This window comes from Nothobranchius furzeri, chromosome 6 (assembly GCF_043380555.1).
Source record: "Nothobranchius furzeri strain GRZ-AD chromosome 6, NfurGRZ-RIMD1, whole genome shotgun sequence".
Classification (NCBI taxonomy): domain Eukaryota; kingdom Metazoa; phylum Chordata; class Actinopteri; order Cyprinodontiformes; family Nothobranchiidae; genus Nothobranchius; species Nothobranchius furzeri.
In genome coordinates, this window is record NC_091746.1 from 68,291,320 (window position 1) to 68,305,184 (window position 13,865).

At 39.4% G+C, this 13,865-nt stretch overlaps 1 protein-coding gene across 1 annotated transcript in view; it reads right to left on the reverse strand.

The window, feature by feature from the left end:
- Nucleotides 1-13,726, reverse strand: part of ttll11 (tubulin tyrosine ligase-like family, member 11) — a 36,187-nt gene extending 22,461 nt beyond the window's left edge. The window contains exons 1-3 of the mRNA XM_015943236.3: nt 12,232-13,726; nt 4,189-4,288; nt 3,703-3,836 (exon numbers count right to left, since the gene is read on the reverse strand). Coding sequence (XP_015798722.3) covers nt 3,703-3,836; nt 4,189-4,288; nt 12,232-12,750 — 753 coding nt within the window. The 5' untranslated portion in view covers nt 12,751-13,726. The remainder of the gene's footprint in view (nt 1-3,702; nt 3,837-4,188; nt 4,289-12,231) is intronic.
- Nucleotides 13,727-13,865: the final 139 nt, after the last annotated feature.

A 13,865-nucleotide genomic window follows, 5' to 3' on the forward strand; every position in this document is an offset into this window, starting at 1 on the left:
TCAACACAGGAATCATAACCATAAATGTGATATAAAAATTGATGATCTGGCACCCCCAGCTGGACAGTATATGCTGTCACCTTACTGTGAATTATAACCTCTTGCGTTGATTAAAAGATTTTTATGCAAATTATTTATGAGTTTGCATGTTGTCTGAAAGGACAAAACACTACTTCTTAATTTGCTATAATAGAGTATCCATACTGGATATTACCACTGAGTTGTAAACAGGTTATAAATGTTAATTTTCTAGCAAAAAACACCGGGAATATATGAATTCTTAATTATGCATTCATACATTATTAAAATACAGAGTTAAATAAATTAAACCAATTTTTACCTCAAATTACATTAAATTTACAACACCAAGCAAATCATTAAAACACAGAAAATGACTTTCAACTCTCTAGTAGTACGTGGAGAAACGTAATGAGCAAAAAGATGTGGAGCCAATCAAATGAAACAATGGGATCTGGGAACGAGAACGATGTAGAAGTCATATTTATTAAGCAAAAAGAAACACGTTTTACTGGTCATCGTGTTCTTTTTGAGAAGCATTTCTGGTGTGTTATTGGCTACCAGCTCGTCGTCTTTACATTTCTATAATGTCTATTAATAGTTAGTTGGAAAATACATTTTAGACCAAATTGAGAATATCCATCTCTTTATTTGTGAAGCACGTTTAAAACCGAGGACCCGTACAGAGCCAAGATAATCAAAGATACTGGATAAAAACCAAAGTGATAGAAGACAGTAAGAAGTTTAAAACCATCAAAAGGCAACATAAGATATTTGTATATATAATAAACAGTCCAAGAGTGGAGCTAAACTAACAGACACTGAAGGAGGGGGAAAATATAGAGTAACTGAGTAAAAGCTACGCTAAAATAGTGAGTTTTCAGTTGTGACTTAAACCCATTAAAAGACAGAGACCACCTAATGTGGGGCAGGAGAGCATTCCACAGTTTGGGAGTGACGTGAGAAAGCTCGCGCTCTCCCCACACGATTTGTAGGACATCATCGGAACACACAGATGCCTAGGGTCAGCAGAACATAGGGAACAAACGGCACGAGCGACGTACGGAGATAGGGAGTTGTTTAGCCATTCACAGCGTTGTCCGCTAAAGTTAGAAGCTTGAAGTGGATTTGATGGTGCACCGGGAGCCTATGTAAGCTGGACAGAACAGGGGTAATGTGGCTGCATTTATAAGAAACCTATGCATTTTATCCTTTATGCATCCTGCTGAGTAGGGTTGGGCATCGTTTTAATTTTGAACGATTCCAATTCTGATTCCAATTCCTCGTTTCGATTCCGTTCTTATCGATTCCCGATTCCGATTCTTTCAAGACATAACGTGTTTTACATGAGCCGGCTAACCACAGGTCCTACTAGATGAAATAATCTTAACTTCAACATGAATTTTAACTCTATGAACAACAACATCACCTTCATTTAGACAAAAACATGTTTTGGAGAAAAAAGAAAAAGACTTGCAGCACAACCAGTGTGTTTGTTTCTGACCACAACCAAAGTCTGGAAGCAGCCTCTGGGATGAGAGGCTAAATGTCTCCAACATATCCAGAAACGTGCAGCTGTTTCCAGCTAAAACTCTCAGGATGATCATGTCCAGGATGACTGAGAACTACACCTCCACGCTGCAGCAGCGTTCAGTCAGAACAGGAAGTGAAGCTTAAATGTAGCTGCTGTCAGTAACAATCGAACTGATTTTAAACATTAAAACGCTCAACAGAAATAGTTCAGAAAGGAAATTTCACAACTTTGTGTGTGATTTACAGTGGTGTGAAAAACTATTTGCCCCCTTCTGTTGCATGTTTGTCACACAAAATGTTTCTGATCATCAAACACATTTAACCGTGAGTCAAAGATAACACAAGTAAACACAAAATGCAGTTTTGAAATGATGGTTTTTATTATTTAGGGAGAGAACAAAATCCAAACCTACATTGCCCTGTGTGGAAAAGTAATTGCCCCCCTTGTTAAAAAATAACCCAACTGTGGTGTTTCACACCTGAGTTCAAGTTCTGTAGCCACCCCCAAGCCTGATTAATGCCACACCTGTTTCAATCAAGAAATCACTTAAATATGAGCTGCCTGACACAGAAGTAGACCAAAAGCACCTCAAAAGCTAGACATCATGCCAAGATCCAAAGAAATTCAAGAACAAATGAGAACAAAAGTAATTGAGATCCATCAGTCTGGTAAAGGTTATAAAGTCACAGCTTGCTGTGATAGATGGAACCATGAATTCTACTGTCTACCAAAACATCCTGAAGGAGAACGTCCGGCCATCTGTTCGTCAACTAAAGCTGAAGCGACCTTGGGTGCTGCAGCAGGACAATGACCCAAAACACACCCGCAAATCCACCTCTGAATGGCTGAAGAACAACAAAATGAAGACTTTGGAGAGGCCTAGTCAAAGTCCTGACCTGAATCCTCTTGAGATGCTATGGCATGACCTTAAAAAGGCGGTTCATGCTAGGAAACCTCAAATAAAGCTGAATTACAACAATTCTGCAAAGATGAGTGGGCCAAAATTCCTCCAGAGTGCTGTAAAAGACTCGTAGCAAGTTATTGCAAACACTTGTTTGCAGTTACTGCTGCTAAGGGAGGCCCAACCAGTTATTAGGTTCAGGGGCAATTACTTTTCCACACAGGGCAATGTAGGTTTGGATTTTGTTCTCTCCCTAAATAATAAAAACCATCATTTCAAAACTGCATTTTGTGTTTACCTGTGTTATCTTTGCCTAATGGTTAAATGTGTTTGATGATCAGAAACATTTTGTGTGACAAACATGCAACGGAATAAGAAATCAGGAAGGGGGCAAATCGTTTTTCACACCACTGTATTATTATTGTTATTATAAGTATTTAATGTGGCAGAAGCTGGTGTGGTCTACCACAGAGAAGCTCCTCTAACATGATGACTAATTATTCTACAGGTTACTGTTCAGCTTTCTGACACACACACACACACACACACACACACACACACACACACACACACACACGTTGGTGAGCGGCTGCGTCTGACTGCTGACGCTCCGTGTGTTTTTATTTCTGCAGTGAGACAAACTCACCTCACACCGTCCAGAGTTTGTTCTTTAAAGCTTCTATTAAATCCACCGTGTTGACGTATTTTAACAAGTTTCCTCTACGCTGCAGGAGTTCAAGTCTACATTACGGAGTAAACGTTCAGCAGACGCGTTTGTTTATATTTGGCCGCTGCGTGCCGGGTGGGGGATGGGGTGACTCGTGCTGCACACAGACAGCTGGGTGTGATCAGCTCTGAAAAGCGTTGATCACAATTCGCAGATCACAATTATTTTTCACGGAGATTGGCTGCGAATTTCTCTTCCGGTTGGCATGCTAGAAATCGAAACTAGGAATTGAAATAAACTTTGAACGATTCAGGGAAAAACTAACAGTTGGAACCGGTTCCGATCGATGCCCAACCCTACGCTGAGGCAGGAAGCGTTTGTCACATGTGATTAGAACGGAGTTGGCGTAGTCAAGGCGAGTGGTAATGAATAACTGATAGAAACATCTGTTTAAAACAACTTTAGGCTGCAGCTCTTAAACAGGTGGCATTCTTTTAAAAGTTAACACCCGATCTGCAACAGGCAGTAGATCGACAGCACCGTTTTCAGTTCCAGTATTGTTGTTAAGTGCCGGAACCACACCTGGGCAGAAAACTGCCGGTACTCTTCAGGAAGGATCCAGGAACGGGGATAGAAGTTGTATTCCTCTGGGAAGAGCTCCTGCATGGTCCGCATTGCCCTGCTCAGGTTGATCTTCCTCAGCATTTCAACCATCCCTGCAAAAGGTGAAACGCACACAGACAGCGCTCTGTAATAACATGGACTGCCATTTTAATAAAGAACGTCTTCGCTGCAGGACACACAATTTAAAATGCGTACATGTAGCTTTAATGAACTGACTGTTATAGTGGAATGAAAAGAATAAATGTTTAACTCATTCCCTTTAATGACTTGTAGGAGCTGCCCAACACACGTCAACATCAATTACAAAAGTCAAAATAAACATCAGTGGACAGTCTTTTCCCATCACCCGTGCTCAGTACTAATGCAGATGAAATGTTTTTAGAGATTTATTTCTTCTAGTAAGAGTTCACTACACCTCAGTGGTAAGTGGAACCAGTGCATCACCTGGGAACTTGTTGACCAGCCCTGACACAATGTTTTCGTTGTCATGGAAGGAAACACCATGCCAGTAGATATCACAAGGAGCTCGTCTTCCCAAAGGAAACTGAGGACAGCACGAGAGGAGAAAACAGAAGATGACCAGAGCAATTAATTCAAAACAAATTTCTGTTTTTGTAAACAAGAAAGGCTGTTTCTTCTGTGGGCGAGACCCAGGATAATAGCAGGTTGTTGAGATGGTTGGTTGCAGTGTATGAAACAATCTGCCTACAGAAGGTTTGGGTAGGGAGTTCCACTTTTCGCAATGAGCGGTTTCTATATAAAGATTTTGAGGGAAGTGTTCCTTTTAGCACAAAGCCTAGCTTTTGTTTTCAAAGCAACTTCAACCCAAACTTAAACGGAGTTCACCAACCTAGCTTAAACTCTTAAGACTGATCAGGTCCTGCCTTGTAAAAACCGCTCTGACCATTCGATCCTGTCTTACTGGAGTCTGGATACACACCCTGGCAGGAATGTAACGGGTTCTAGAACTGAAAACAGCATTTACCTTGTTGTAGGCAGCTTGAGGTGTCTAATGTAGAATATTATAGTGTCGTCTTGACCTGCTTTCCTATGCAGATTAGTGGTTTTGTAATGGCCATAAAGAAACTGTTTGTTTTGAGAAAAGATGCAATAACACATCATACAGGGTATCTGCAGGTTTAAGGGAGCCAAATTTAAGACATTTTAAGACCTTTTTAAGGCCACTTTGACCAAATTTAAGCTTTTTTTTTTAATTAAATTTAAGCTATAATTTCCAGTTATTGCCTGGAAACGGTGCTGACCACGTTGCGAACGTGGGATTAGCCATCTAGTTACCATTAAACTTGCACTTCCCCATGGTGCAAGCTCCCACTAGCTTAACCAGCTAATGTGCTCATCTAAAAATAGTCCCCTTTCACAACCAACTGAATGTGTACGGTTCCGCTTATGCAAATGTCATACACAAAAAATGCTGAACACAAACTAGAAATTCACAAAATTTTTATAGAAATAAAAGAATCTTGTTTATTGGGTCTTTGGTAATTTAAGACCTTTGGAAAATGAATTTAAGGATTATTTGTAATTTTTAAGGATTTTTAAGGCCTTAAATTTGGAAAAGCAAATTTTAGACTTTTTAAGACTTTTTAAGGACCTGCAGATACCCTGATCGTGAGCAGACACTAAGGTTGAGTGAATGGATGAATTAAAATCGATCATCAGTGAGAGTCCAAGCCCTTCGCTGATAATTTTTTATGAGTTTATTTTTTATGCCATATGAATTAGTCTAGCGTATAGGCAATAAACTTCAACCCTCGTTCTATATACATATGTGTATCCTTCATCATTAGAAAGCTAAGATTCTTGTGAATCCTATTATATAACAGTCAACGACACATCCATAACTGTAGACACAGTAGACACTTTTGTCAAACCACTCAGACCATTTTAAAAAAGTCCAGGCACTGGAAATCCACCACACTGCAAAGGAGGAAGAAAATGAGATAAACTAATCTCTTAATTAGGGTTGTCACGATACTAAAATTTCAAACTCGATTCGATACGGGGGGGGGGGGGGGACTCGATACTCGATTGATACTATTTAAAAACACCAATTTATTGAACAAGTTTATTCAAAAACTAACATTCCTCAATTTATATTGCAAAAATTAAATGTTAAGAATTAAGTGTATTAAGTGCTTAAACCTTTCAAGTATCAGCATTTTTTAAAACGTGCATACAAAAACTGGTGAAAGTTAACACTTTAAATCATGAATTGTCTCACTATATATACACTATTTGCAGAGTGATGTTTTGCTGCTTAAACTCTGTTTAAGGTGCATTTTTGTCATAAGCTGTAATGCCATATGTTTTGTTCTGTACTTTTGAACAACTCTGTTGGTCAATAAAGGGAGAAAACAAATTTCTCCACAGTAGGACAAAGGTACATCTACCGGTAATCTTAATAAAAACAGATTGGCGCACGGCAGTGACGTCATTAAAAAGTGCCGGTTAGATTAGCCGCAGCTAGTCTGTTTACGCCTAGAAATCCCAGACCCGCTCCAAACGAACAGGGGAATCACGTTAATGATTCCTAACAAAACCTTTTGACATTGAGATGTTTTGGTGCAGATAATGTCTTACTTCGAGGCTGCACCATGGGTGCCCGTCCGCACCCGTTATATGGATATACACTGATGGCGATTCGCCGATGGATCTAAATACCCCGGGGAATCCAAGTAGCACCAAAGTTGTCAGCGTGAGTAAACAAACGTACTGCATGCTAGATATTAAGTCCAGGTTGCAATAAACGGGAGTTTTCCTTTAAGCACATAAGCGTGAATATACAACTACGTGTTGGACTTGGTATGCTAATTAAGTTGGGCTGTGTTGTGACTTATTTTTCATTTAAGTATTTAGTTACTAAAGAAATACAGTCCTGTTGTTAGCACTGAAAATGTATTTGTGCAAGTATTTTATTTTGAAGGGAACCTTCAGGAAATGCACTCTTCTTCGCTGATTGTGTTGTACTTGACGAGAGAAAAAAGAGACGTTAAAAGGTTTGGATGTTGCTCACGTTATGAAATGAGCATTAAATGTTCAAGATAAAGACACTGTCGTCCGTCATCATTTTAGAAGCCTTTATTCCACTTCAGGCTGTGAAGCGCCTCCCAAATTCACTGTTTATGTTTTTGTTTATTTATTTGGCAGACAAAACTTGGATCGGAGACAAGTCGCGTGGGAAATTGCAATGTAGCCATGCGGCGTCTTCTTCTGTTTGTCTGGGAGGCGGAGGCTGCTTTACGGCATCTGGCTGTCGTGCGTGTCGGTGTACTTGAAGAAGGCTGTGTATAATAGTCCATAATATCGATACCACAGGGATGGAATATCTCATTTAGATACCACTTTTAGTATCGATTTATATCTGGGTATCGATTTTTTTGACAACACTACTCTTAATATTCTGGAAGGTTTTCTAATGTTTTTTGATGTTTCAAGTTAATCCAGAATAACTGGATCATAATCATGAATCAAATCCACCAAGGAGTTAATGTATTTGCCAATGTTCATATGTTTTATGTTACCAATTAGGAAAGGGCGATTCCAACCAATTTTCCCACTCCTAGACCAGGGGTCCCAACACGTCGCTCGCGAGATACCGGTAGCTCGCACTTGAAGTTGCTTGTCTGGAAGCAGCCAGTGAGCCATCCTGCCTGACATGTCATTAAACGAGGGACAGCTTTTAATTCTGATGGCAAGTCGTCCCCGTTTTTTGTAATGGCTAATCTAAAACTTGAATTTTGAAGTGAAATAAAAAGTCTGATTATTGTACAAATCTTTCTGGCAAACATGTTCTACTGGAAATATGCAGATTGCTCAGGTTGTAGGACAGATCCTCATTTCTGATCTATGAGGGTGCAGGTGGATGACTGAAGAAGACAGGGTGACGTCGGTTACAGAGACCTGGTTTCAGAAAAACATCCTCAGTAAAATATTCTGGGCAACTGTAAAGTCCCATCTGCAGTAATAACTTGTTAACGCAAATTAAATGCAGTTTGTTTAGGACCACGTGATGAACACGGGGATCCAAACGCTGAGCATCTCCTGTGATTTAGTTTCAACAAATTTCCCTCAACAGTTTCAGCTGATTTTCTCATTTAGCAACGATTTTTAAATATCTCTCGCTCTGTTGCACACAGCCATCAGACCTGCACATCAGCTGATCCAGAGGCAGAAGGATAAACTCTATTTTAATATTATCACCCAAAAATGCAGCAAAGCATCATATTACCAGCAGTTATTGAAGCAAAGCTCAACTTTCAAGAGCAAAATCCCATAAATATGATAGTTGTGTTATTTATTATCTGAAAGTATCAAATAAGCTAAAAAACAAAATGTTTTGTTTTATTTGATTTTAAGAACATCAATATTTTCCTTGTACTTTTCTTTATATTAATGTATTGAAACACAGAGAAATCAACTTGTGAATACAATGTATGTTACTATAGTAAGCATAGCGATATTCACACATGGAAGGTATCAATGTGAAGAAATGGTATGGTCAGGGTCCGAAATTAAATTTTTTACTCACCGGCCAAGTTGGCTGGTAGATGATGAAAATCTACCGGCCAAGCATATTTTTTACCGGCCAAAATTCTAAATGATTTAGATCTAGCTAAAGCATGTAATTCTATATTATGTTGATTCCAAACAGAGTGACAAAATAATTAAAACTTCAATTAATAAGGAAAACAACTCTTTTGTCATTTTTACTATTTATTTATTTTTAGAGATGTTTTTATGAACTCTTTCATTGAAATCTAGTCAGACTCCTTGTTTTCTCTGTCCATGAAGTCTGGCCTCCTGCTTCTGACACCGTCTTTGTGCCAAAGCATTACAGCCTCATTTGGGTCCTAGTCCTTGATCTCTGGAAAACACAGCTGCAGCATGAGAATATCTGAAAGTGTGTCAGGGCTAGGGTTGTCACGGTAACCGGTGTAACAGTAAACCCCGGTAAAAAAGTTGACAGTAAATAATAACAGTCTTGTTTAAAAAAAAAATATATATATATATATATATATATATATATATATATATATATATATATATATATATTATCTCGGTGGATTACCGTGGCTGCGGTGTAGGCGCGGTGACCCTTACCAGCCACCGTATCATCTGCTGGATGTTGCCGGCGGCACATGCGCACTTTGTTGTTTACGACCAAAACTTTCTTTAAGCTAAAGCTGAAATAATGGCAGGAGGAGACGGAAGCACTCGGGACATTTATTATCCCTCAAAGAAGACAAAGTGGGAAGTATGGGCATTTTTTGGATATTTGAAGAATGCCGAGGGCCAGTTGTCTGTGAAAGGCAGCAACGCTACGTGGCCATCATAATGTAGCCATTGTCTCATGACTCCGCCATCTCCAGTTCGCCACTTTTCACAAAATCTTCTGGTTGCCACTGGTCCTGGTGGTTTTTCTTCCAGTTCGACGAGTTTTCTTTTGGAAGGCTGGCAGACTCCAGTTAAAAACCGCCACATTTCACCGCTAGTTTTAACACGAAGCGAACGGCTAACTTGATGAACTGATTGAATGGGATAGGTGGAAATGACGTTGGATGCGGCGTTCATGTTTCGCGTACGTTTGTGTACGTTGCATGCAGGCGGGAGGAGTATCAGAAATCCGTGGAAGATGACGGATAAACATAACTAATTTGGTGCAAACATTTACTCGCCAGGTGGCAGGTAGAGCTCAAAAATTTACTCGCCAAATGGAGCAATTTACTCGCATTTGGCGAGTGGCGAGTGTTAATTTTGGACCTTGGGTATGGTAGTAGCTCTTCTGTACTTTCATTGTGTAAAAGTAGCTCACATGCCAAAAAAATGTTGCAGACATCTTCTGATGCGTCTCTCTCATCATAACCTCTGTTAGCATCACAATATTAGCTTCAAACCTGCAGCAGAAATCTCTCCCAGTTGCCATATTTTATGCCGCTTTGTGGTCATAAAGTATTTTAATGATATTAATGTCCATGGACACTTTTTTGTGCTCATCAGTGACGTCACTCAAAGCCGAAATGGTCGCTATATGCTGATGTCTTAGCAAAGTCCTATAAAGTTAGATTATGTATGGAGATGTAACAGCTGAGAGGACAGAGCCAGTTTATTTACCTGGTCCCCTTCCTCCTTCCACTGAACACTCCCACAACTCCTACAGTGGAATTGGAGCAAATCTTTCACAAACTAAATACATGCTCAATATAAGGGTTTCATTACAAAAAAGAGTTGTTCTAGGACCCCTTTAATATTCTCAGTCTCTAAGATCTTTATAAATGCCAATTATAAAAGGACACTCAAACAAGTCAACTTTAACTTCTCCGATGATGTGATGAATTAAAACTCAAAACGGGAGTTGATAAATAAGTGTAAAAACTTACGTGTTTACCTTTCATTTTAATGACATCAGAACAATCTTACAACACTAGAAGGTCAGCAGCCCATCATTATCAGCCTAAACAGGATCTGACCTCTTCAGCTGTTGAGTGATGAGCTCAACATGTGACAGAGTTGCATCCCACTAATGTGTTGGCGTGACACTGTACAGCAGGGAGGCCCTGCCTGACAGCAAAGACCTGCTATAAATACCGTGACACACACACACGCCACGGTGTATAGTGGTCTGATCACATCAGGAAAGGAGGCCAGATTCATTCAAGTGGTTTCTGAGGATTAAACCTGTATATCGCCATCTTCTGCTTGGTTCTACTGGTGCTTTCCATTGCAACAGATGCTGCAAATATTAAAAGTTCAGTATCTCTATCTGCACTTACATTAGAAGATTTCTGTTTAAATACACACTATAATAAATCCTAAAGCTATTGAAAGATTTAAAAGTTTATTTAGCTCAGTCCCTATCGGAACACTAAGCCTAAGATAAAGTACCGTGTTATTTGTCGTACTTTCTGAAGCTTTCTTTCGATCCGTCGGGTTGCTATTATCTCTGTCCCAAAGAAGCCTGAAGGTATATTGGATTAGAGGGGCTTACGGCTAATGATTCTCACTGAATCATATGTGAAAAGTCCTCCAATAGGTCCAAGTTTTCTAAATATGCACTGGCTAAAAGGTTGTTTTTCTAGTTTCTACTTGATGTTCATTCCATAATGAAAAACAGAGGAGCACGGCTACCAAACAGTAATCCTGTCAACGATAACAAGTACTTTCAAAACGCCTGCGGCACTGCAGCACTCGGACAGAGCATGGTAACAGCTATGTATCGCTTTGGAAACCAGACCTAAAAGGGTTCAAATGTCATTGCTGATAAAATTAGACAGCGGTTCACCCATGTCACTGAGTTACCAATCATTACTTAATAATACATAATGAAGACACCGTTTCACTATAGCATGTATTAAAGCGAGACTAGGCAGTTTTGGCTTTTAGCACCCCCTAGTGCCATTTTGGAAAACTCTAATCTCGTCCATGTGCGTTCCCTTTTTAGAAAAATAGGATAAAATATATTGATCATACCGTTGGGAAATTCCATTGTTACTGCAGCACTAAAACTTGAGAATCATTTGAAGAAACATAATAACAAATGGTACATGTATATACTCAGGCAGTAAGCTAGTATTGTAACCTTCAACCACTAAAAAAAACACAAATAAAAAAATTATATACATTTTAACACCTTAATGTAACAGCTGAAACGTCTCCCAGCCTTCCTTAGGGTCTACAAGAGTGATTCATCATTAATGCACAACATTTTTATTTACTGTGTAAAAATCTAAACATCTGATTTTCACAGTGTCACAGTATTAATGACAGACAGACAGACAGACAGACAGACAGACAGACAGACAGATAGATAGATAGATAGATAGATAGACAGATAGATAGATAGATAGATAGATAGATAGATAGATAGATAGATAGATAGATAGATAGATAGATAGATAGATAAGGTGGACATTTTTGTGTTGTATTTAGGAGTTTTTGTAAGTAGTTGCTTTGTGAAATAAGCTTGCAGAATTTAACGATTAAAAGCGCTAAAGTTAAAAAGGTTCTGTATCATCTGATAATAACAGCAACTGAATCATTAGGCTGGCTGAAAATTGATCTTGTTTTTAGTGGGAAAAAATTTAGTTTATAGTGGGGAAAATTATGTATTTAGTGGGGAAAATTTTGGATTTTTGTGGCGGACATCTTCCTTTTTACGAGGGAAATGTTTGTTTTTAGTGGAAAAAATAATTTTTTTAATATCACAAATTGTTTTTCATAGATTAATTTTATGTTCATTTTACAGTAAAACAATGTTTACTTAGAGAAAAACACAATTTACAGTGAAATACTGATTTCAGCAAAACACTTTTCCATAAAACAAAAACACTTTACGGTACAAAAATACCGTAAAAGAAAAAAAGATTTTGGCTGTAATTTTACGGTACCATTTACGCAACCTCAACTGCCAGCATTTGACCGTAAAAATCAACGTTTTTTGTTGTTGTTTGTTTTTTTACAGTGTAGTACCTCTTTCCACTTGAGCCGTTTGATGCATAACTTCAAGGCTTTCAATGAGGTTTTGGCTTTAGATGAGTCCACCGTCACAGGTCTTCTTGAGAAACCGAATCCATCCTTGCAGCTTGCTTGTATGGTTTTGGATGGATAGTTTCCATTAGATTCTGACTCGCCCTGCAGTATCCTTCCTAATCCCTTGATTTTAAGGGCTTGCTGCCCACTCCCTGGACTGTTGAAGTTTTTCATCGTATATGGAGGCACGACTGGCCAAGGAAAGTTTGAGTTTGGGTTGCCAGAAGAGTTCTCGTCATCCCCAACTGCCTTGACTCCACTTTTACAGTTTCTTTTACCAACATTAGAGGAGGTGGATGCGTCTGTTCCAGGTGTGGTGATGATGGGGTCAGGTGAGGCACAAACAGAGGGGGACGAAACAGGAACCTGCTCCTCGTTGTCATCCTCCTCCTCTGCCTCCTCACCGTTCGGATTAATTTGCCCATGTTGAACCTTAACATTTTCATAATGATCAGTCATTATGCAAAATGTGACGAGTGACGCTGCTGGGCTGCGCACAGCGGTAACGCCAAGTGTTGCAATCCGACACCGGCGAGTGAATCTGATATGATGACGTACGCATCGCTGGCTTAAACGGTCTGATCATAGAGAAAGGCCACGTGATGCCGTCATGTCGCATTGAGCGCGAGTCAAGGTGGAAATGTCCCAAACCGTTATCTGGTAAATCCCCCGTTTTGACATACAGCGACAATAACGTCGCCGCATCTTTATGAGCACATGAAAGGGGGGGCAGCAGCTCTCACAAACCGGTAGAAGCAGGCGGGGGCACTAAGAGCCAACACTGCTGATGCTAGCTGGTTCAGAGCTAAACCTGCCTTTAGCCCATTAAACTTCATTACGCTAATGACTCTAAACCCGCAACAAGAAGTTAAATTTACCCCCAAACTCGAAACAAACTTTACGTTACCGGTACCGTTACGAGCTTTTCGACCTGTTGTTAGGCAACAGACAACAGAACCGCCCTCAGCCCAGCCTCCACCTGATCTGGTCAAACACAGCTGATGGTACATTCTTCTTCTTCTTCTTCTTCTTCTTCTTCTTCTTCTGGTGTTTTATTGGCGGTCGGCAAACAACGAATGGTGCATCACTGCCACCAACTAGTGTGGAGTGTGGTCTGGAACAGCGCTCACAAAACAAAATCAAACAGGGGGAAAAAACCCCAAAGTCTCCCAAACATCCTTATCTCTTTCAAAAACCGAAATAAAATCTGAAAACAGTCACTTTTTGAATTATGTCTCAATAAAGCAACAAAATCCAGTTTCACTTTCATCTGACTAAGATTTTCTTTCCGCCTGATATTTCTGACATTGTAATAACATAATATAAATATAATATGACATTGTATTTCAAATATGTATATATGTCGATGAATATAACATGATCTATAGTGTCGTCTTCTCCACAATAATCACATTTCATGGTACATTCACTGAACCTCGGAACATTTACACCTCTTTTGGGCGGCATTTTGTGACGTTTCGTAATGTCTATTCCATTTAAAGACAACTGATTTTTTTCTACACACAAGAGTTTATTCAAATTTTCATCCGATAGACACGATGATTCGATGTAAA